General features: G+C 37.1%; 1 protein-coding gene across 6 annotated transcripts in view; it reads left to right on the forward strand.

Annotated features, from left to right (window-relative positions):
• ADK (adenosine kinase) overlaps positions 1-23,957 on the forward strand; it is a 297,485-nt gene that overhangs the window by 138,169 nt on the left and 135,359 nt on the right. For 4 of the 6 annotated variants that reach the window (XM_030488972.1, XM_030488966.1, XM_030488967.1 and 1 more), the window contains 3 exons: positions 881-1,053; positions 1,309-1,362; positions 6,967-7,075. In XM_030488972.1, coding sequence (XP_030344832.1) covers positions 881-1,053; positions 1,309-1,362; positions 6,967-7,075 — 336 coding nt within the window. The remainder of the gene's footprint in view (positions 1-880; positions 1,054-1,308; positions 1,363-6,966; positions 7,076-23,957) is intronic. The other 2 variants (XM_030488969.1, XM_030488970.1) reach the window with 1 other exon arrangement.

Raw genomic sequence — 23,957 nt, forward strand, 5'->3', positions numbered from 1 at the left:
TGTTTCTTCACATTAATTTCTTTAGTATGCTCTTGATTTTATATTGCTGCTAAATGCTGTTTTTTAACTTAGTACAAAATGGAGTTACATTTACAGTTGAATGATACATATTTTGTATTAATAGAAGAGGAGCTTTTTGAAATAACCTGGCACCTTAGCAACACTGTACAGCTACGCTCTTTCTTTACAATTCAAGTGACAGAACTGCTCTTAATAAAGTTGGAGATAGATATTTTCATGCCTGGTTTAACAATATAAATGGAGAGCATTTCCTTTTTTGCATATAATTAAATGTTAGACACAAATGGTTATTTTCAGTACCATTTAGGTTTTATATATGTTGTGAATGTTGCACAATGTTTCTTCTTAGGTTTCTGAAACTTATTGTTTCCCTTATATGCTATCTGTCTGGGGGTTTTGGGGGTTTTTTTTTGTTTGTGGTTTTTTTTGGGAGGATGGTGGTTTCTTTTGTTTATTTAGTCTTTTCTACACATTTTCGTTAAAGATACATTGCTTGACTAAATGGAAGTGTAGCGGCATCTCCTTTGAGCAGGGGAACTTCTTTTGAAATGTCTTGTAAAAACATACTAATCTACTTTATTTGAGAATGAAATACATGTATTTAAGTTTTGTATTAAGTATTAAACACTGAGTGGGATCATTAAGGGTAACTTTTTTATCCTTTGCTGACCCTCCCTCCCTTGATATACCAAATGTTTTTTACTTTAGGCATAGAAGTGTTCTGTATGTCACAGTGCTCTATAAGCACAAAATGAAATCTGACTACTGAAGAGAAAAAAATGGCAGAAAATAATATACCAGGTGTGCTAACTTTGTGGGTTTTTTGTTTTGTTTTGTTTTGCTTTCTGTCAATCTACAGTGGATGATCCAGAGCCCTTACAAAGCTGCAACTTTCTTTGGGTGCATTGGCAAAGATAAATTCGGAGAGATCTTAAAGAAGAAGGCTGAGGAAGCTCATGTGGATGCCCATTACTATGAGCAGAGTGAAGAACCAACAGGAACCTGTGCTGCCTGCATCACTAGTGATAACAGGTCAGGGGCCTTTGATATTTTCCGAAATATAAATGGATTCGGCATAGTGTGTGGAGCCTCCTTTGTTTGAAATATTTGGCCTTGAAAAGTTGTGATTTGAATGATAAAGAAAATATTAGCACAGTTTGAGATAACACAGGACTGCCTGGCTCTTAGTTTGGGCCTGGGCATTATTAATACTTTTAGAGAACAGCAGTTGCATTATGGCAGAAAAATGTGAGATAATAATATACTACTTCTTTCTGAACTTTATAGCTTCCAGTTGCTCTGGAGAGAGAAAAAATGTGGGAGACAAAAGTTGGTTAACAGGTATGCTTATGCAGCCTATGTGAAAGCTGAGTGGCATGTGAGGCATATACTTGATTGGCAAATGAGGACTATACTTCAGGTGATAATGTGTTTAAAGAGGATAGATGTCAGCATATAGCCTGATTGAAAGTGTTAATTTGATTTTATACAAGAGGAAAAAAAAAAAGCTTTTTCTTTTTTTTTTTCCCTGTTGCAGTTCATCTAATAACTGTAATTCTGTGTGTCTACATCTTAACAATTTCTTCTGAATGTTTTCAGGTGCTATTTTTTTAAGGTAGTCTTTCCTATATACAAAAATCGCTTCCCCAGAACTCTGTTCAACCTTTTTTTGTATTTGTAGATGATGAACAATGGTCTTTGTAGTATTTTGTATGGTTTCAGAGCATTCCATAAGTAAGAGCACATTTATAGAGTGATTTATTTTTGGTATTGTAATAAAATCAATAAAACCAAGAATTTCAGGAAGAGATAGTGAAGACAATAGGCATTTATCTTGAGCATGGCCCTTTGCTTTCTGCTTTCTCCCTCCACCCACAACACTTGAACTTATGTATTACTACTTTTCTGATTACCTCCTGACAATTTTTCGAAGGTTTCAAAAGCAGCCAGTCAGGTCTGCCATAATCTTGAGATGTTTCCAGCACACACCAACCCTCCCTGATTTCTGCCAATATCTAAATTTTCTCATACTAGATACTGAAACCGTAATGACAATGGTATCAGTTACGGTGAAGAATGATTTCATTTTGGCTCTGAATGAGAGCAAAATATCTGCCATTATCCTCTTTGGTTTCCCTCTGTGGCTTTCAGTGCCATTGATCCTGAGGAACTGCTCTTTCTCTCTCAAAGCAGTATCAGGAGTTAGTAGAATTTAACAAGGTACGATAGCAGTTCCATAATAAAAATCCACACCAAACTTCCTGGGAAGTTGGCAAATGATTTTGGTAGAGTTAGAAAAGGCAGTAGGTGGCAACTGAACCGAGAGTCTAAGGAGGAGAATTTTCCCTATAACATGTAGAACCCTAGAAAATTTTACTAAGAGTGGACATCTGGTCCAGACCTCTGCAGAAAGCAGGGCCTTCTTCAAAGTTAGATCAGGTTTTTCAGAGCCATGTCTAGCTGGGTTTTGAATATCCAAGGACGGAGGTTGCACAACCTCTCTGGGCAAACCTGTTCTAGTGTTTGACCAATTTTCATGGGAGAAATTCTTCTGATGATACCCAGTTGGAATTTTTCTTCTTCCAGCTTGTGTCTGCTCCTTCTTGTGTCCAAGAATAGTCTGGCTTCATTTTTTCTGTAAACTTTCATTAGATATTTGAAGAGAGCAGGAAAGTCTCCTCTTAGGTCCCTCTTCTTAAGGCTCAGCAAAGCCCTTCTTCGTTTATTAGGTGTTTCAGCCCCCTAATAATCTTAATGGCCCACTGCTGGACTCACTGCATTATGTGAGTGTCTTCCTTGTAATGGAAAGCTCAAAGCTGGACATGGAACTCCAGATGAGGTCTGGAGAGCAGAACAGACTTTTTTTTTTTTTTTTCTGTTCTCAGTATAAACTTCCTTTGTCCTGCTGGCTCCATGCTTGCTCATATAGACTAGAATGTGATTTACCTTGTCTGTGTGCACTGCTGACTTGTGTTCCAAGCCTGGTGCACCAGCACCTCCCCAGGTCTTTTTCTGCAAGGCTGTGTTGTATCCTCTCAACATTCAGCCTACAGTGTTGCATTGGACTTACTTCATCCTAGTTGCATGGCTTTGCATTTGCCTTCAAGTCTTCTGCCAGCCCAATTCTGCAGGCTGTTGAAGATCCGCTGAATGACAGACAGGTATGTCCTCCAGCTTATCAACCTGTCCCTCCCAATTTAATGTCATACATAATGTCTTAGGAATGAATGTACATACTCAGTGGGGGAAGGAAGTTCATTCATCTTCATCTGGAGTTTTGATATTAATTATGTCTACATAGTTCCCCCTTCATCTCCAGCATCCGTATTCAGTTTTTCAAAGAGAAGACAAGCAATAAGGATGTTTCTGCTCTGTGATTCTCTCTGTCTTTAGTCACACAGTGTCTGTGTAGGCATCCTGTAGCAATCACCGTTTCCTAGATGACATGATGGAAAACTGAAGTCAAGACTGTCAAAAGGATACGTCATGAATTCAGGAAAAATGTGTATCTTTTGCTGTACATCTCTATGGAATTTAAAAGTTTAGGTAAATTTATTCATAAAAATGTCTGCAAATACTTTAACTTATTAAGCAGCATATCAAATGTTTGCTCAAATACTAGAGAAAGTGGCTTCATCACAATCACTGTTTCAGAGCAGTCTTGAGAATGTGTAGGGAGTATAAGAGGCTTATTTCCTCTTATACTTTTCCTATTATATATTGAAATTCTAGCATGTCCGGTACGGCAGCACTCCATGGTGGTGTGACTTCGTTCAGGCCACGATAGTCTACTGTTAATCTCCACTCTCCATTAGACTTTTGCACTGGCCATATGGGGCTATTAAAGAGTGAGCGGGTCCTGCTGATCACTCCTTGGCTCTCCAGTCTACGGATCAGCTTATGGATGGGAATCAAGGAGTCTCGGTTGGTGCGCGTGGGGAGCTGGATAGATCGGATAAGTCGTCTCTCAATTGTTTGAACTCCTGGGACAGTTTTTCCACAGCTGAAATGATGGAAGGGGTGAGATTGTCTTCGAACTCTCGGAGTTGACAAATCAGGCAATCCACTGTCGGTGATATTCCGTCATTCCAAGTCATTGATGCCAATGTGTGGGCATATGATGATGGCGCACTCCGTGTAAGTTTCCACCACATGGGTCGTGTACATTTGAAATAGACAGTGAAAATAGAAATAGACAGAAAAAAAATGGACAGTGGTTGCTACTGAAGACTTTATTGTGCACTTCTAGTGAGAGCAAGTTTGTTCTCCATGTTTAATTACCCTCTGATTGTTTCTTGGTTTTCAGAATTTTCTGTATTTGTAAGAATCACTTCAACGTGGCCCCAGTTTGTAACTATTTATTGATTAAGCTCTTGTCCCAGTTGAGGTACATTCTAACTTCCTTCTTCAGGTAATTCAATTTTCTTGTCTCTTTTGGAGGAGCTGGCTCATAGTTCTCTGGTATTCCCAGTAAGTGGCTGTGTATGTTTATGTTCCAAATGCCTTTTTTTCTGCTAAGTCTGTCTAGCTTTTTAGAAGAGAGGGTTCTGAGCTAATTTGTGATTACCACTCTGAATTCTCTAGCTTAGCAATACTAACATGCTTTGTTTTCTCAGAGCTTTTCAAGAAAATCCTAACACGTGATTAAACTCTAAAGTAGTACCCACACTTTGTCATAATCTGTGACTTTGATTTGTGCGTTCTGCTCAGAAATACCCACATGCACAGAGTCTCCATTAAGCTGTTTGATTTGAAGCACTCTGGCTGTCTCCAATTACAGTATTTCATTGAAAAAACATCTACCTTCTCTGTGGCCCACATGTTGAACTTAGTGCTGTCAGAGTTACAGTTTTAACTTGGAAAATCCTGGTGCTTTGTCTTCAGTGTAACAATCTTTTATTATGCATCATGTGCAGAGCATCTCTACAGTTGTATGTAGCCACGGAGCGCTAGGTTTACAGTTTCAGGGGCATGTGGTAAGTGAAAGGAAACATATAGAAAGTCCTTGCTTAGTTTTCTGAAACATAATTGCTTTTCACTTAGCAACATACGTAGGCAGGCAAGAATTTTCCTTGATGGATATTTAGGGTTTGCCAAAACTGAAAGATTTAATTTGCTTTTTAAATTTGGTTTACAGAGAATTACCACAGTTATGCACATGTCTTTCTTGGATTTACTTGGTTCTCTGGTGGATGATAATATTCATCAAGACTGAAGCTTCTTGCCCTATTGCTTGTACTGCTTTGAGAGAGTTGGTCTATTTGTTTGTAATTTTTAAATTTATTTTATTTTCAAAATTCACATTAGTTCTCATTGCCTTTAGGCTTTAGAATTAAAGAAATGAGCCCCAAGAATATTTCCGGGTAGAAATGACTCAGAACTGTGCTATATATTTTGATATATTCAGAAAAAGTTAGTCTAACTTTTTGATTTAACATACTTGATCTGTTTAACTTACAGGGATTGTCAATGATGAGTGCTTCAGGAAGTTTAAAGGGAGACTTGGTTGCTGTCTTTATAAGGGATTCTGTTGGGCTTTGTTTGGGTTTTTTTATTGAATAGGACAAAGAGAAATGGTAATAGTGGAAAGATGCTGTTTTGAGGTGGAATAAATGTCAAGAATTCCTAGTTTACTTTGCTCCTAACACCTATACATGGTATGCAGTCCGGAGGCAGAAGCATAACTTGGTAGAAGCAGATTAGCAATTTGCTCTGATGCATTGGATTGTAGTAGCATTTATATGGAAAAGGGTGATACATACAGCATCAGTTGTATGCATATTGGAGAAGGCAAAAGTTTTCAATAGCCATATGTTGTATGTGTAATTACACATTATTTATCTGGCTAATATACTTAAAAATCACGAAACAGTGATTCGTTAATGTTAAAGGTGCATCCTATGACTATTAAATCTTGAAAGTTAAATTTAAAACTCTCTATGCAAGCATGGATATGTCTGTTTCCCAAATTCCCTTCTCTAAATGTTGGATGTTATTAAACTTTATCATAATAAAAGTGCACAGAAGGATTGGGTCATCGTAGCCAGAGTGGAGAGCTAGTGCATAACCATCTTTTTATGACCTGGTTTTAGGAGTGTGTCTATAACTTTTGTGTGTTTCATAAGGCTGAATAGAATGGCTGAAGTGGAGAATTTAAGATAGAATGTATATTACATGTAACAAACTAAATACAGGTATCTTTGTTCTTGCTAGTGGAAGTTGTGGAAGTTTTGTCCCATGGTTTGTGTCATAACTTGTTAGGTAAGAATGAAGTACAAATGAGGTTTTGGTAGTTTTCCAGTAATACACAGCTAAGCCAAATGTTTTTTCAAACAGTTCATCATCTAAAAGTGGCAATAGGACCCTTTTTCATTTGCTAAAGGAAAATATGAACCTAATAGGGGCCAGGGGGAACCCAAACAAACCACCTTTTAAATAATGTAACTATAAAATAGAATAAATATATATATAAAGGCAAGACATACATATCCATCAATGTTTGGGTTCTAGTGAGGGAAAAATAGTTTTGAGAAGATAAACTGGAGTAGCTGCTTTCCCTTAGATGTTAGTTACTAGACAAGTTTTAATGAAAATCTGCCGATGTTATACCATACAGAGGGAGTTGATCACAAAATGCAGCAAAGGTTAATTCTAAGCAAATGAAGGCACATGAACAGTCTAATAGTGATAGTTTACATAAGGTATTTAGCTGGATTTAAAATACATTATTTAAAATATAGTTTAAATAGTATTTAATATATGACTTAAAATATTTAAATGTTAAAAAATGATCAAATAAAGTATATGTGGTTTATGGTGCTCTTTGTTAACTGTTTCTGTGTTCCTTAAGCTCTTTGATTATCTCTGAGAAATTTGTTCTTTGTGAGAAATTTGCAGTGGTGTTAGTTAAAAGGAATCTAATGCCTAGTTTTTAATCACTTTCAGGTCTCTTGTAGCTAACCTTGCTGCTGCTAATTGCTATAAGAAGGAAAAGCATCTCGATTTGGAGAAAAACTGGAAGTTGGTGGAAAAGGCCAAAGTTTATTATATAGCAGTAAGTTCAGCTTCTTTCAAATTGCTAAAATTCATGTTAAACGTTGTGCGGTTTAAGCAATGTGAATGCCTGTTGCATATGGTTTAGGATGATTTTGTAGGCATACAATGAAAGAACATGACTGCTTCAATTTCAGTCTAGTTTGAATTCTTCAAATTTAAATGTACAAATGTGGAAGTATGTTTGAGTTGTGTGCTTTCTTAAATTAGTGGGAAAAATCATAAGAACGGAACATATTTTCAGAGCTTTTGTAGTAGTGCATCAAATTTACATTTCACATTTTCTAGTAAATTGTTGTGAAGGATGCACAAATTATGTAGAAAAACACTATTAGCATAATTATTCACTGCAAACAGTTTGAGCTTATTTGTGTGAACAATCTTAATTGCTATTTATTCCATAGTAATTACTATGGCACCTTATAACTCAATATTTCAGAAACAATGATTGTGACAAATCTCTTGAATGTGGGTGGTGGGGCAAACTGATTTTAATGATGAAATCTTACTTTTGGAATAAACGGGGTTTGAGGATGGGGCATTAGCAGATTCATAATTAGTATTCTTTTTTTTGCCATCCAGAATGAATCAAGCCAGATTAGTGTATTTGTGCAGATTACATCTTGCCTAAAGAGAAGTGGTGAATTTGTTTTCATCTTGCTTTCAAGTTGATATGACTGATCAAAATTAGGAAACATCTATGACAAATTAAAACCTCATAACATGCATGTAATATATGGATTCTGTATGACAGCTGCTTCCATTCCGCTACCTGAGCTATGTGGGAACAGCTGGTAAGAAGTGTAAAAAATTGATTATCCAGGAGGAACAAGTTCATTGAAAATACAGTTATTTCTTTTAGCTAGTGTTAATGTCTCCTACAGCCTGTTAGTGTGCACTGCTGTAGGCTTTACATGGTTGTTATTGATTCTTGTGTATGGTCAAGACTGCCCCTTTATAACTGCCAAAAAATACTTACAACCTTCTCAGTATACAAAGAAAATACATCCCACTGCTCTGACCATATGTTTGTGCTGCAGTTGAAAAAATACATAGGTGTATTGTCTACTCACTTTTTATTTCTGTTTTTCAAGTGCTCTGAGTTTTTTATTTCCCAATAATTATACCTCAGTCTGTTCCAGATACGATGCTTAGGAATTAATGCTATTGGCTAAAAAAAATACTGAAAGGCTAGGAGTATAGTTTAAGTAAAGAAGAATGACAGATATTATCAAAAGCTATACTGCACTACTAAGTTGGTCGTTTGTTGGTTTGGGGTTTTTTTGTTTGTTTGTGTTTTGGTTTGGGTTTTTTTTTAATCTTGCCATGCTTATATATAATTACCAATGAAGGTATAATCTGATGCAATTTAGATAAATTAAACTTAGGGGAGATGCTCCAGACAAATGGGAAACGTTAGATGAGGTGAAAAACAGCTTGGGGTTTTTTAAGATATGGCCTTCATCTTATTTTAGCTCTGAAGCCACTCTTCTGCGTTCAGTCAGTTTGGTCACTTAAATTTTGACTAGGTGATTCACTACACTGATTTTCATATATATTAAAAGCTGTTCTTCAGGTGCCAGTTCTATGACATCCAAGCTTTGACTAAGAGACAGAGAACTGTTGTACTAAACTGAAAATAAACCCCAAAATGTTCATATGTTAATGATTAAATAAATAACACTGAGGTGCTAATAAATTGTATTAGATATTTTCAAAGTGGAATTCAGATTAGGGAAACATCTGACTGCTGGAGGAGATCTGTTGGGTAAAGAGCCTCGTTCACACCTGTAGCAAAAACACTCAAGGGTGGGTTCATCTAAGAGATTTCTAGGACTGTTATAATTCAAGATTACAGGTGGCACATGTAACTCCTTAAGGAAAGGAGACAATGTGTAGAACCATGTATGCTTCTCATGCTATAATGCATTCATACCCTTTTCTTTCATTTAGCTTCTTTACTTGCAAGTTTGTGGCAGTTTACCAGATTAAATAAAACCATGTAGTGAACAATTACCATTCCTGAGGTACAGGGTAGCTCTCTGAGTTGTTGTCTACTGATGTCTCTCTTCACTTTAGTCTTGTTACCTTCCTTGGCTTTGCACTGTGCATATGTTGCTTTTCATTTCCTTCTTTCTATCCAACTGTCAGCCTATTTCTTGGATTGCATTAGAATGTATGTAAGTGACAGATACTTACTCTGGAAATCCGTGTCTTGAGATTGTAGAACAATCTATTTTCTTGGCTGAGCAGGGCAGTTGTTGCTTTAGGACAGGTCTGTGATATCCTGTGGTCATCTGTATGTGCTTCCTAGAACAGATAATATGCTTTTCAATGCAGCATTGAACAGAATGGCCCTCAAATGAAACTTAGCTCTGAAATCTAATCAATTCACAGAGGAAGGAGTAGGTACAAAGGAAAAGATAGTGAAGCCGTGACAGAGCCCTTAAAGACAACTTCTGTTACCATGAATGAACACAATACATTTATTTTAGCCATCTGGTAATCAGATCCAACAGACAAATTGGAGAAAGACTAGCAAAGAATAGGACCCTGTAAATCACAGATACAAGCAAAATACAGAGGCTGCCTCAGCTTTCTCAAAGATGGTAAACTTTGAAGGTGTATTTTAATCCTTTAAACTTACTCTACTTTGTATCGTTTAAGATAGATTACATGTGCTGTCAAACTCTATGCAATTTCTTTCCCTTCTCCAGATACAATTCATATACTTGCAGTAATTTCTACCATTGACATCATATCTTCCAGTCTGTCATACTCATTTCACTGTGGATCAGCTAGCTGTGCTGTGGTGTCTGATTAGAATTCACCGTGAGGGATTTTATTTGGTTCCTACTGGGGCTGGAAAATGTCTCTTTCTCAGACGTTTTCCTTGTTTCAGAATAAGTTGAGACTTATGATAAGACTAAACACTGTAATTGTGTTTCTGAAATTGTGAATGGGACACAACCTGACATGAAAAGATGTTCATTTTTTTTTTTAATTTTTTCTTTCTTTCTGTGAATTTACGCTTTCTGTTAGGACTTGCAGTTTAGAATTATGATACGTTTGAGTTGCAGCTTACAAACTTGCATGATGTACAAACTCCACATCTACGCACCTTGTTTGCCTTATTTACAGAGGCATTTAATAAACTGCTGATAGTACTGTATTTACGTAGGCATCTCTAAGTTAAATTCTACATGTACTGGGTTGTGGGGTTTTTTTGTTGTGGTTTAGGGGTTTGGTTTTTAAGGTCATCAATATCTTTAACACCAGCTGAAATCTATGGAAGTTGCTGGTACTAATTTTCTTTGACATTGCACACAAACATTTCAACATTTTTAAGGTAACTTGCAGTATATAGCTATTAATTTTCATACCTTACAAAAGCCTGGGGTACAACGATATTTTTTTATTGTAAATATTTCTGATTAAAAACATAATCTGCTTAAGAGAGCAAAAAAACTAATGAGAATTTTAGTTGTCATTTGACTCCAATGACCACCTCTATGTTACTGTATGTGAGTAAGGAATTTTACGCTTGTCCTTTCATAATGGGAAAAAATGGAAAACGGGAAAAGAAAATGCTTTCTTTCATTAAAAGCTGCACTTAACCTTGTGAAATCTTAACTTTGTGAAAACTGATACCACTTGCTCGTACAGACAGCTGAATTTTAACTTTCTGCCTATATTTGAACATTATTGCCACAAGTGTGGTGCTTCCCAGATGTGTGTTCTCTCTTGTTGCAGTTAGCTATCTTTATTTCTGCCAATTTAGCTTTAGTGAATTTGTTCTTCAGTCCAACCCCTGCATTCATTTAATGTTTGCAGTTGGAGGCATTAGATGGGTGAAACACTCTCATTTAATGCTAATACTATCTTGTGCTGAAGTAATAAATGTGTTCTTGAAAGTTCCTTCCATGCTTCAGGTTTTCTTGTAATTTTTTTTTTTTTTCTGAAATACTTTCCTTTACAAAGTGTATGAAATGGCAGTATTGACTGCAGTTAGGCACCAAGTCTTAATAACTTGAGTCTTAGCTTAGAATGGATCAGTAGCTCCCAAAAACCAAACAGATCTTCCTTTAATAACATGATGGTCTCTTTTGTGTACAAAGGAAAATAGTAGATTGTTGTTTAGGGCCTGTATTTGAATTTGTATTTTGAGGATATAGTTTTTGTGCTTAAAACGCTGGTATTATAAGTAATGTCTTTCAAAGCTTTTCTCATTAACATTTACATAGACTCCTTGCTTAGCCATTTCATATAGGTATAGCATTGCTGATGCTCATGCTTACCTGCATCCATTAAAGAGAAGTGGGAACATTTTTACACCATACTTTATGCATTTTGATCTCTTGTCTTTGCTGTTTGGATTTACAGTGCCCGAACACTTCAGCTCCTGGGCTACCTGTTGTAGGTAGAGAGTAGAGGAGCAATGAAGCTTTTATGTAGCACTGAGACTTATTTATGTGCAGCTGAATTTTGGCTTGTTTGCATTCAGTATTGCCATACAACCTTCTATTCAGAGAAGATAAAGCTTTCACTCAGCTTTGCATGGGCTGTTATTATTTCACAATCTGTAAAAGTTTAAACCATTCCCTTTTCCTACTTCCATGTAGCAAATAAGAAAAATTTCTCAATGGTGATGCCCTTCAGTTGTACCACATTAAGTATAAAGTATCAAATTTTCTAATACTGCTTAGATTTGTTATCCCACAATTAACTTATATTCACCACCTTCAGCATCTCTTTTGTGTTTACAGAGTTAATTGCAAGCGTAGTTTATTTTGATGTTAATGACAGTTCTGATCAAGACCAGGTATTCTGGTCTTAGGCTGAGTTTCAAGTAGGAAATGCGTTGCAGCATGTCATAATGAATGCAATGTAACCCCTATCTGCAGTAGGAAAAGTTTTTAAAGCTCCAACCACCCTGGTATGTTTCAACAAATATTGTGGTATTTTTATATTTATTTTCTTCTAGCGTCTAAGTGCTTGTCTAAGCAGAGAGATACTGTGGTGGTGTAGTGGGCTTGATGGCGGAATTATCTGGTTTCAGCATGAGTGTCAAAACATAAGCTTGATGTCAGCAATATATGGCAAAGCTTAAATAACATTCTACAGTGTTTTACATGGGGTTTGGCTATTCTACTTGAGAAAAAATGCTGATTATTATAACAATGTAAGTATAAATGAAATTCCTTTTGTGCTGTCTCCTCCTTTCAGAAGCATATTCAATGAAGGCATTTTTATTGTAATTTACTGCTATGATAAGTATGATAATTTACAATGGATTGTGATAGTTTTTCTTTTTTTTCTTTTGTCTGTGTGTGCATCATGGGAAATGAGAGATGTAGACACTGGCAGGAATCAAAATATCCCCTAAAAAAAGACATTTGTTTGCATAACTCCACAATAGCTTTTTTTCCATTGATAACTTCTGCCATAGTGCTCTGGCATCAGTATGTATGCCATTTGACATGCAAAACAATTTCTCACAATAATGAATAGGTTTTATGGCCAGGAAAACACCATTCTGAATGTCTTAATCATAAAGCAGCAGCTTTGGCTAGCAACAGTTAATTGTGGCCTTTTTTGCTGGCCTGGGATAACATCGCCTTCCCGAAACCCACCATCTTGAGGGACTATATTTTCAGGAAGGTATAGCTGAAGTGTGATGCATTTGTTGCGGAGACATGATAGGCTCTGTATCTAATCAGGAAGCAAATCAGCCATTTATTGGCTTCCAAAGCAAATATGGGAAAAATGCTCTCATAAATACAGAATTTCACAGCTTTATTTCTTTCATCAAAATGCAAAAAAGAGCTTTGTCTAAACTGCCACCAGCACGTGTTATGTCATTCTGTGATGTCTTTAGGATGTGGTATGCATTATGCTACCATTTCACGTAGAAGTTCTCATGCACAGACAATTTTGCCAGTGTTTTCTCAAGTGATTTATATGAAAAGGTGAATTAGAAACTTTTTTTCTCATTTTTTGTGAAGTTTGATTCTCAGGATGTCATTCTTTGAGGATGAATGCTTTGTACTTTATGCAGAAAAATACATCATCAACTTTCAAGAAAGATTGTACCTCTTTTTCCCATAATAGAAAATCAGTGTGAATCTGTCTAACATCATAAAAATATTTATTCCTAAATGTTCACCTCTCTGTTATTGATTACATTTATTTATATGAAGAATATACGTTTTCTTTCTTGTAACTGTCCTCCTGCCCCAGTAGCCTTTAAATTGCAGATAGACTTCTTCAGCACAGTAATTAGTGAAGCTCAGTCATCGTTCCTTTTATCATGTGATTTTTGGGTGTTTTTTAGAATAATGCATTATTAGAGCACTTACACAGCCAGTCTAGCTGCAACAGCCAGGCAGCAATAGCAGTGCCATTTTTCACAAAGAAAATGTTGAACAGGAGCCAAATGTTTGGTGGCAGAGTCTGTTGCTAGGAAATCAAGTTCCCGAGGCGATTAATGACAAAGCAAGCAATAACAAGAAGGCAGAATTACAGATTTAAAAGAGAGGGAGAAAAAAAGTGGTTGGTGTTATAATTACCCAAAGAAATCCGTACTCATTAAATTGGCTGTTTTTATGATTGACTTTAATTGGAGGTTAGCTCAGATATTTAGCTCCTTTCCCACCCCTTTAAACACACACATGCACATAATCTGTAGAACTGCAGACTTGTTTTTCTAAGCATTGAGAGGAGCTTGCCCTGTAATTTGATCCCCACTGACAGATGCATTTTCTATGCTGCCATTTTGAATTAACCTATTGTGCAACAATTTTCCTCAGCTCTGTTGAATAAAACATCAAGTCTTATTACCTCAGATGGATTTGATAGAGTAAAAGAATGTACTTCTAGCTGAAGTAGACTATTTGCAATGAGTTCAGTGATTTGAACTCTGCCAACAAGCACCAATAATTTGTGATGTATACTTAAAGAATGAAAGAGAGAAGAGCCACGTGGGGGGTCTTTTTGGCTGTATGAAGTTCAAACGCAAACCTTAGAGTAATATTGTTGTTTGTGCTAAGGTTATTCCCCAAGATCAAGCCTTTTTAGATAAAACATGTTAACTAAGATTTTTACCATTAAGCAGATCGGGTTTGAACGGGAGATTCTCTTGCCCCCAGTGGTTATCCAAACTGTCAGGCTACTGCAGGATTAGAAAAATAAAAATCGATCCCCTCTCCCAGAAACCCCAACAGTTGGATTTTTCCTCTGAGACTTCTTTTGTGAAGAGAAATTTTCCCTTGTAATGTTAAACTGGAATAAATGATGTTTTAAAATGATTTAAAATTCCAAATAATTTGTATCCTGTGCTAAGGGAGGAACAGGCTTTCACCTTATTCACTTTTCTTCCCAATTAGAAAAACTTACGCAGTCGATTCAACAAAATTTTGGCACAGAAATGGGGAGGCAACTGACCCTGACATTTAAATCCCGTCATGTTTCATCGATCATGTTCAAGACAATATTCCCTACTTGCAGCCAGTGATAAGTGAAAAAATACCCTTTTACAGTACCTGTAAGTGAACATACAGAAGCTGACTCTAAAAGCTAGGTGATGCCATAGCTCTCCAAATTCGTCATCAAACAGTGAAACAATAGAACTGCACTTATTCTGTCCAACAATACCCACATTACTAATCAGATGCCAATGCCAAGCTGTCTGCTTTGTTAAATACCCAGGTTCCCTGAGGCAACAAAACAGCTGCTATAACTACTATGAAATTTGGTAGCTCAATCTATTTTTGCTACCCTTGGGCTATCAACCTACTGTTAATTCAGACCACCCCAATTGGTACACTTTAGGGATTTTTTTCAAAGTGTTTGTAATTAAAATGATAAAACATCATTATTACTCCAAAGATGTTGTGTGTGCTTTGCGTTTGACAGATACCTACAGAGATAAACCTAGCAAGTAATTTTCGTTGACATAATGGTTGTGATTGCATTACACTTTTAAAAGTATATTGCTTTTTTTTGGGGGGGAGGGAAAGGCAGAGGAGGAAAGGGCATGCTTTTATTTCATTGGTAGAGTTTGTAAATCTGGTGAAATACTAAATAAGCCTCTTGGTTGCGAGCTACTTGTCTGCAAAGGTTGAATCAGGCTTTGTAGCAGTCTGAGAAGAGGCATTCACCAGGGCCAGGGACCTGCTGTGCTGCCCGCAGACCACTGCAGAGACCCCGTCCCAGATGCCTCTACCTTTAGGGGCACTGGGTCTCAAATTATATGTAAAGTCTGGGCAGACTTAACACACCATTTAGATGTAAATTAAAAAGGGAAGCCTTCATACTCTAAGGGGTGAGGGAAATTTTTACTGCAGGTCCCCTTGCATGTCAGTCTGTATTAGATGCTGTCTTTATGAGAGCACAAGAATTTTGTCTGTTACCATGTCAACTTTTTAGAGCAAAATCTCAAAACTAAAGCAGCAGCAAATTGAGGAGTTAGAAGCTCTGACTGAAACAGTATTGGTTCCATCTTGAATTATTTTTTGTTTCAGTACTTCTCTGATGAGGTTTAAAAAGAATCATTAATTTAAGACTGTTCTCTGAAACTTGAAATTTGTGAATTTTTCTAATTTGAGGTAACTTGCTTATTGTGGATGCTGACTACCAAAATTTATATTAAATTGGTAGTCACCACTCTGTGTACAGTTGATTGAAATTTAGGGTTCCATCTTTTTCTGAAGGAGTTGATCTCATTAACACATGGACATGTCATAGTTTGCATAGCCCTGGCATATGTATTCTTTGTTTCTGTCATCAACTGCTACATTAAAAAAACACATACAAATACTATAGCAGTTGTGCTCTGTTTTACATGAAGGAGATTAATTTTTGAACAGCAAAAACTATGTGCATATGTGTAACTTGGGAGCTGAGTTAAGCTGTTATGGTAGCCCATTACTTGGTCTGAAGTTGAAATTATAGCTTCAGTTATCATTTGCATGTGTAATGGTGACAGTGCACAAACTTTTTTTTTTCCCTTGCAAGAAGTTATGATTAATGATTTAGAATCATAGAATCATAGAATCTTTTAGGTTGGAAAAGACCTTTAAGATCGTCGAGTGCAACCATTAACCTTTGAATTGAGCACTCTGTTGTTTCAAAGACAGTAATTTTTGCACTGAAATTATAGAATGTTAAAATATGTATACATAGTACAATATACATATAATCTTCTTCTTAGCTCAAAGACTGAACTGTACTGAATACCACTGACCTACACTATAGACTACAGTTGTTCTGAAATAGCAGAGGTTGTAAGCAGGATAGGAACCTGAAGGCTACTTTTTGATTCTGCAAATAATAACTATCATTTAAAAAAGAAAAATATTTTTACAGCATAGCTAATCATTATCCTAAAAATATGTCCAGGAAATTTGCGTGCTACGTTGTGCTCAGCAATTGTGTACTTAGGGTAAAAAAGGATTTTGCAAAAATGCTTCTGCACAGATTTTTAGAGACGATAACATACTAAATGTCCATCATATTCGAAAAATCCTGGCAGTCAGGTGAAGTTCCCGATGACTGGAAGAAGGGCAATATAACCCCCATTTTCAAGAAGGGGAAGGTGGAAGACCCGGGGAACTACAGACCAGTCAGTCTCACCTCTGTGCCTGGCAAAATCTTGGAACAGTTTCTCCTGGAAAACATGCTAAGGCACATGAAAAACAATGAGGTGGTTGGTGACAGCCAACATGGCTTCACTAAGGGGAAATCCTGCCTGACCAATTTGGTGGCCTTCTATGATGGAGCCACGGAACTGATGGACAGCGGCAGAGCAGTTGACATCATCTACCTGGACTTGTGCAAAGCATTCGACACTGTCCCGCACGACATCCTTGTCTCTAAATTGGAGAGACATCAATTTGATAGATGGACCACTCGGTGGATAAAAAACTGGCTCGATGGCCCCATGCAAAGAGTTGTGGTAAATGGCTCTATGTCCAGTTGGAAACCTGTAACGAGTGGTGTCCCTCAGGGATTGGTGTTGGGACCGGTCCTGTTCAACATCTTTGTCGGTGACATGGACAGTGGGATTGAGTGCGCCCTCAGCAAGTTTGCCGACGACACCAAGCTGTGTGGTTCGGTTGATACGCTGGAGGGAAGGGATGCCATCCAGAGGGACCTTGACACGCTTGTGAGGTGGGCCGATGCCAACCTTATGAAGTTTAACCAAGCCAAGTGTAAGGTCCTAAACCTGTGTCAGGGCAATCCCAGGCACTGCTACAGGCTGGGCAGAGAAGAGATTCAGAGCAGCCCTGCAGAAAAGGACTTGGGGGTGTTGGTTGACGAGAAGCTTAACATGAGCCGGCAGTGTGCACTTGCAGCCCAGAAAGCCAACTGTATCCTGGGCTGCATCAAAAGCAGCGTGACCAGCAGGTCGAAGGAGGTGATCCTGCCCCTCTACTCTGCTCTCGTGAGACCTCACTTGGAGTACTGCGTACAGTTCTGGTGTCCTCAACATAAAAAGGACATGGAGCTGTTGGAGCGAGTCCAGAGGAGGGCCACGAGGATGATAAGAGGGCTGGAGCACCTCCCATATGAAGACAGGCTGAGAGAGTTGGGGCTGTTCAGCCTGGAGAAGAGAAGGCTGCATGGTGACCTCATAGCAGCCTTCCAGTATCTGAAGGGGGTCTACAGGGATGCTGGGGAGGGACTCTTCCTTAGGGACTGTAGTGGTAGGACAAGGGGTAATGGGTTCAGACTTAAACAGGGGAAGTTTAGACTAGATATAAGGAAGAAGTTCTTTACAGTGAGGGTGGTGAAGCACTGGAATGGGTTGCCCAGGGAGGTTGTGGATGCTCCATCCCTGGCAGTGTTCAAGGCCAGGTTGGACAAAGCCTTGAACCACGTGGTTTAGGGCAAGGTGTCCCTGCCCCTGGCAGGGGGGTTGGAACTAGATGATCTTAAGGTCCTTTCCAACCCTTACGATTCTATGATTCTATGATTCTAAATGTGTTCATAGTATGTCTTGCAGATTGGGCTTTTTACAACTTTGTGATAGATTCTTTGGCCCTTTAGGAAGTAGAAGAGCTAAGTCCAGTGAGCCCTATATGTTACCAGGTGTATATGAAACAGGAGTTGACTAATCCCAAAAACAGGCTGTGGATGTTCATTTGAAAGAGACTATGGGACATAAGTCAGATCTTAGGTTGGCCTTGGCGCAACACAGGAAAAGACTTTTCCGCTTTCTTAGGCAACATCTGCTTTAGTTGAGATCTTTATGGTGTTTGCTGAGTTTCTTTTTAAAGAATTAGAACTGTGCCTTAAAGGTAGGGCTGAGCATTAGCTGCAGGATTAATGCTCAATCAGCAGTGCAGTGGATCACCTGCTTGGTAAATGTACTTCAGACTGTCTGGTTTGGCCAAAAGAAAGATCCTTCTTTTTTTGTTTTCTTCTTCCTTTAATTAAGGGTAGAATACTGGGTAGAATACTTAAGGAAGTATTAAATTCTCTGAATAAGTAATGAGTGCTGTTTTAGAAGAAATTCCTAAGTTGGAGAAACAGAGGTAGACACTGTTCCTTTCTGAAGACCTATCTAGACCATCATGGTAGCAGGTAGGGCTGGCTGCTGATGTCATTTTAACAATATGAGCAAAGTAAAAACACCAGTGCTAATTCTTGCAAAGGTTTGACTTAAACAAAAGCTAAGGGCACTTAGATTTTTGTCCATAATAGAAGGATTTTGTTGATGCAGCTGCTATGGAAAACCCTCGTGGGGATTTACACTTCTTGCTGGCATAAGAACCCTAATGTGGAAACAGTCTATAAGAGCTATACTAGCAGAAATGCTTTCACCTTCTCAGATTAATCATACTTGCACCGAAGTTTTTATTGGCAGGACTATGTTGATTAAGGACAATGTGGGTTTTTTCGTGTTTCTGAATAATGTGGCTGCTTGGGCAAAATCATTTGATAATACCTGGCCATACTATTCACCATAAACAGCAGCATACTCAGACCGTATAGTCTATAGATATTGCAAAACCCTTTCTAACTCACAAGATTTCTGATGTGTGGCTAATAATGTTTAGCCCTTGATGATCCATAGATGAGATCTGTCTTGTGACAGTTTTTATGCTGAAGTTACTGAAGTTGTTTTGCAGAATGCCACTGCTCCTAATAGTTTTTTGCTAACTGTGGTCTTGCCAGATGCAATATAACAATACTTTCCTGCAGATTTGAAAATGGTGGGGAACAGCAGTTAACAGTATTTAGCATGAAATATGCCTCAGCATATGCCTCTGAACATGTCTTTTTAAGACCATATGGAGTATAATTGGTGCTGAACAACATTGAGGTGTTTTGTGAAAAGTAAAGGCTAAGCATTATGAAGAGTCATAAAATCTTAAAGAATGAGACAAATGGAAAAAAGGTATAAAGAAGGGAGGTACTGAATATTCTGTCTTACTCTCTCTGCATAACCTGAAGTAAGAGACCACAGTATTTTTAATAGATTTCTCTTCACAATAGGGTAAAAATTAAGAAATTAAGCAAAAGAATGTCAGGTAGTGGGCATGGAAGATGGTGTGAGTAATTGGAAGTAAGCAGAAACAACCTTATCATCCATTGAGGGCATCCAAGAGAATATTGGCATTTATAGCTGGGCTTGCTATCATTGGCACACTTTGTATATGGAGTTCTTAAGGCACTTGATCATAGCAAAGTAAGGTAAGAATTAATTTCATCTTTAAATATGGATTTCCCTTGTCCTTTGAGGACTGAAGTCAAAACTTAACAGTTTTTATTCATTTACTTATTAAGAGATCTTATTTCCAAGAGACGATTTAGAATAGCAGAGCAATGTGCTAAAAGTAAAATTCCTCACCATTTTGTTGATTTTAATCATGAACTGTAGCTGAATGTAGAAAAAAATTCACAAACTAGAAGTGATTGAAAATTTCCAACAACATGAAGGATCCAATTTTCTTTGAAGAAAAAGAGAAATTTTCAATGAGTGTGTATATAAAGGATAGCAAGTATTCATTTCCCAGAACTACTGCTGTCCCTAAGTGCTTCTTTATACTGCTGAGAATGGGCTGGAGAGAGTTTCTGCTGAGGGCTGTAGATTCTTATCTGCCTAATTGAGCCATCATTTGTTGACATGAGGGAGATCATGTGACATGCCTTTAATGCATTTCTCAGTAGCAGCAGAAGTGTAAAATGTAGTTCCTGGAAGGGGAACAGCAAATGTTAAAATTTTTTAGAATAGCCTCCTATATGGAATACTGTGAGGTTTGATTTGCAGCAGGATCAAATGTTTGAACATTTGTACAGTAAATGCGTTAAATAAAATCGTCAGATTCCAATTACTTTGAAAGCATTGAACTTCTTTCTATTACAAAGTGTCCAAACCTTCAGAATATGAATTTAATAAGTTCTTGGTTTTATCAGTATGATGATAAAATTATGTCAGTAGAATTGAAAGCAGGTTTCACCTTTCTTTTCTTTTGAGCAAAAATGTACACATAGTAATCTGTCCAATTGCAGAGTTGGTACCAAGTGTTGTACAGTGGTAAAAGGAACAACAGAAACATTCAATATTATCATTTAGTAGATCAGTATCATAAAAGGATATTTAAAAACCCTGTAAATGAAGGCACATTCTCTGCTTTATTCAGTCCATCTAGCACAGCAATTTTGTATTAAACTTCAGTCATGCTCCCTAACCAGATATCCTCTTTTACAGAAAATATGCTGCTGTCTTTTTATAGATAGCTGTTTGCTAGAATGGTTTTGGGGGGGTTTTTGGGTTTGGGTTTTTTTTTTTTATTTAACACTAGGTTGAACTGATCTCATTTGTAAGGAAAGTTAATTTCAGTTTTGTTTTTAAAATAAGTGATTACTGGCTGCTCTGTTGATCAAGTGATAGCTTAGGTTGGAGGATGGGGGTACAGCAGCAAAAACACTATAGAATGATATGCAGAAATCATATAACCAAGAAAGCTGAGACTGATGTAACTCTGGAGGCTAGCTTACCAATGAATAAGGTAATCTGATGGCGTCTGCTAATTTTCATATCACTAGCAGTCATGATACCACTGGCCTGACAGGGAAGAGTATCGGAAGAGTGCTTGAGTCTTCAACTGCAGATCTCTGTAGGAAATCCTCTAAGATGAAAATAGTTGGCAGTTGAAAGAGTATTGTATGTGCTTCTCTTGTTTTGCTCTTGTCTAGATATCCACTTGTGGCTGCTGTTCGGATGCGGTACTGGACAAGGAGGAACTTTGAGATGATAATTTACTATTGCAGATCTGTAATTCAAAAGATTGATGGCTTGCACCTCTCATTCTTGATTTTTGACCTAGTGAGAGAAGAAAGATGTGAACAATAATGAAAAGTGAGACAAAAGTGTTAGAGGTGAAAAAGAAAAGTATAAATATTTAGATGTTAGAAAAAAATGCTTCTGGGCATGTTATAACATCGTGTCTGTTACTCTTTTGCATAGAAAGAATACAGATACTTTAATGTTTTATTTTCAGAAAACTTTGGTAATATTAATACAATAAAGTACAGCTCACATATCTGCAAACCATGGCAGAGCATTTATTGTGTTTTCCACATTGTTCAAGCTATTGGTTTTAGATTTGAAAGTAGGTTTTGTTAAGCCATAATTGTCTTTAAGCCTATATTACTGACTTGAAGGAGATTCAACAGTTGATATCTGCCCTGAAGGCAATTTTTTTAATTCTGACAATGTAATAGTATGTAAGTAAGTAGAAAAATCAAGGATGGATTTAGACTTTCACATGTAGAATGCAACACATAGCATGCTACCCTGGGCATGAATTCCATTTTCTAAGCTGAAGGCTATAAATGGCTATAATAGCTGAAAAGCCATAACTGAATCATGGTCAATATATATTTAACCTGGAGTCCAAGTCATCATTACCTTCTCTTGTTTCTCCATTTGGGAGAATAATTCATACCATTTGACAGAGTACAGGATATTTTGGTGCTGAGTGACATATTGTCAGGAAGGAAGAGCACTGCCACATTTCCCCGCATTCTCTTCATTTCAGCCCAGTTAGATTAGGAAGTAGCAAACTTTGCTATTTGCTTCCTCCTTTCTACTCATAACATAAATGTATTTGTGCATATGCAACTGATGCATCAGCTGGGGTTTGGAAAGCAGTTTGCTCCTCCTCCTAGCAATAAGGAGTGGCATTGTTAGTAAGCCAGTAAGACCATTTTTCCAAAAATCTAACTTCAGTCATTATCTTGTCTTTTCGTTCTTATTAGTACCATATATATTGTAATGCTAAAGGTAGTCACCTATATTTTCTTTTAAATAGATACTACTGATTATTGCAGCAGTGTTACAACACTCTATTGTCCTCTTGTTACAATTCAGCTAAGTTTTCAATTTTTATAATTTTAACAGTAGTTAGGCTTTAATTTTGAAATAATAGGAAATATGTAGCTTTATTTGGAACTCATGGAAGCTGTTTCCACTGATAGCTGGAAAACTCGTAAAACAAGAAAAACCACCCAAAGTCTTCAAATTGTTGTGTATGTGACCTTGTGTTTGTGTCGCATATGTGTGTTCATGGTTTTGCCAATTCAAAATGTCCAGTGGAAATAAATTTCTGGTTTTTTAGTACAATGAGAAAAGGGGGGTTGAGATAATAAGAACCTTGGTCTGTTGATATGGCCACTAGCAAAAAATCAGTGTTGCAGAGTGGCTCATCCATGCTAGAAGGGCAACAGTAGGCCACAGCTAAATAAAAAGAGTATCAGCTACATTGTTTTTACTCATGTTTTGGGTATGTGCCTTAATTATTTTAATTGAAGTAAGATGAAATGGATGATGATTTGAAAATAAGACCTGTACAAATTAGAAGGAGGTAACATTTGCATTAAAAAAGACAAAAAAGAAATTTTAGAGCAGGCGTAAAAACAGTTCTCAAACTCTCTTTTTTTAAAAGAATCAAAAGCTTTAGAAATCTTATGAAACATTGTGGGTTCATCTTCCATGTCAGTAGTATTTATTGCCACAAATGTTTGAGAATATATTATAATAAACCACCCAGTTCTACCCAGATGTTAAGGATTATTATTAATGACTCATTTTACTTTGTAATTGCCCCAGAGTTTTTTCATTACCAAAACCTGTGATGAGAAGACAGCTTTCCTAAAATTTCTCAGGATGCTGTTTTTTATATTGAACTCTACAGTTTGTCTATTTTCTAAAAGCTCTTAGCTTGTAATGTCTGATATAATTTTTTTTTTTTTCCTAAAATGCATTATAAAAGGACAGATGTGGTTGATCTGTCTTTGTGTTATTTTGTATAGCCTGGTTTGGCATAATGTTTCACTACAGATCCTTCAGCTCCAAAATGCTCTCTGCTGTTTTGGAAAGAATGGGCCAGAAAAATTGGATTTCATTCTTCTGTCATCTTTGTTCCCTGTAACTTGCCACATTAAAAAGATTACTGCCACATCAACAATAAAATCCTGGATTTCAGGTGTATGGAAGCAGAGGACTTCTACTGCAAAAAGTGTTTGGTTTAGTCTCCAGAGAAAAATTTTTTAAATCTCCATAGACCTCAAGCTTCTTCATGAGAATGTTCCCTATACTTTGTCTTTTATTTTATAGTTTAATTTGCTTGTGCCACATGGCAGATTTCTGTTGCTTACTGTAATTCAGTGTAAAATTCATCTTGCCACTCTCAGAATCTTTCCAGCTGATGAGCTTCATGCTTTGGTAGCCCACAGTCATATGGGCCTTTAAAACTGAGTCATGGACCTCATAAATCATCTGAAAAGCAGTAACAGTACAATCTGCAGCTGTTGTCATACGTAAGAGGTGTGACTTTTTTTTCACAATAGAGAAGGAAATTAAATGAGAGGGG

The sequence above is a fragment of the Strigops habroptila genome, chromosome 5 (assembly GCF_004027225.2).
Source record: "Strigops habroptila isolate Jane chromosome 5, bStrHab1.2.pri, whole genome shotgun sequence".
Lineage (NCBI taxonomy): Eukaryota > Metazoa > Chordata > Aves > Psittaciformes > Psittacidae > Strigops > Strigops habroptila.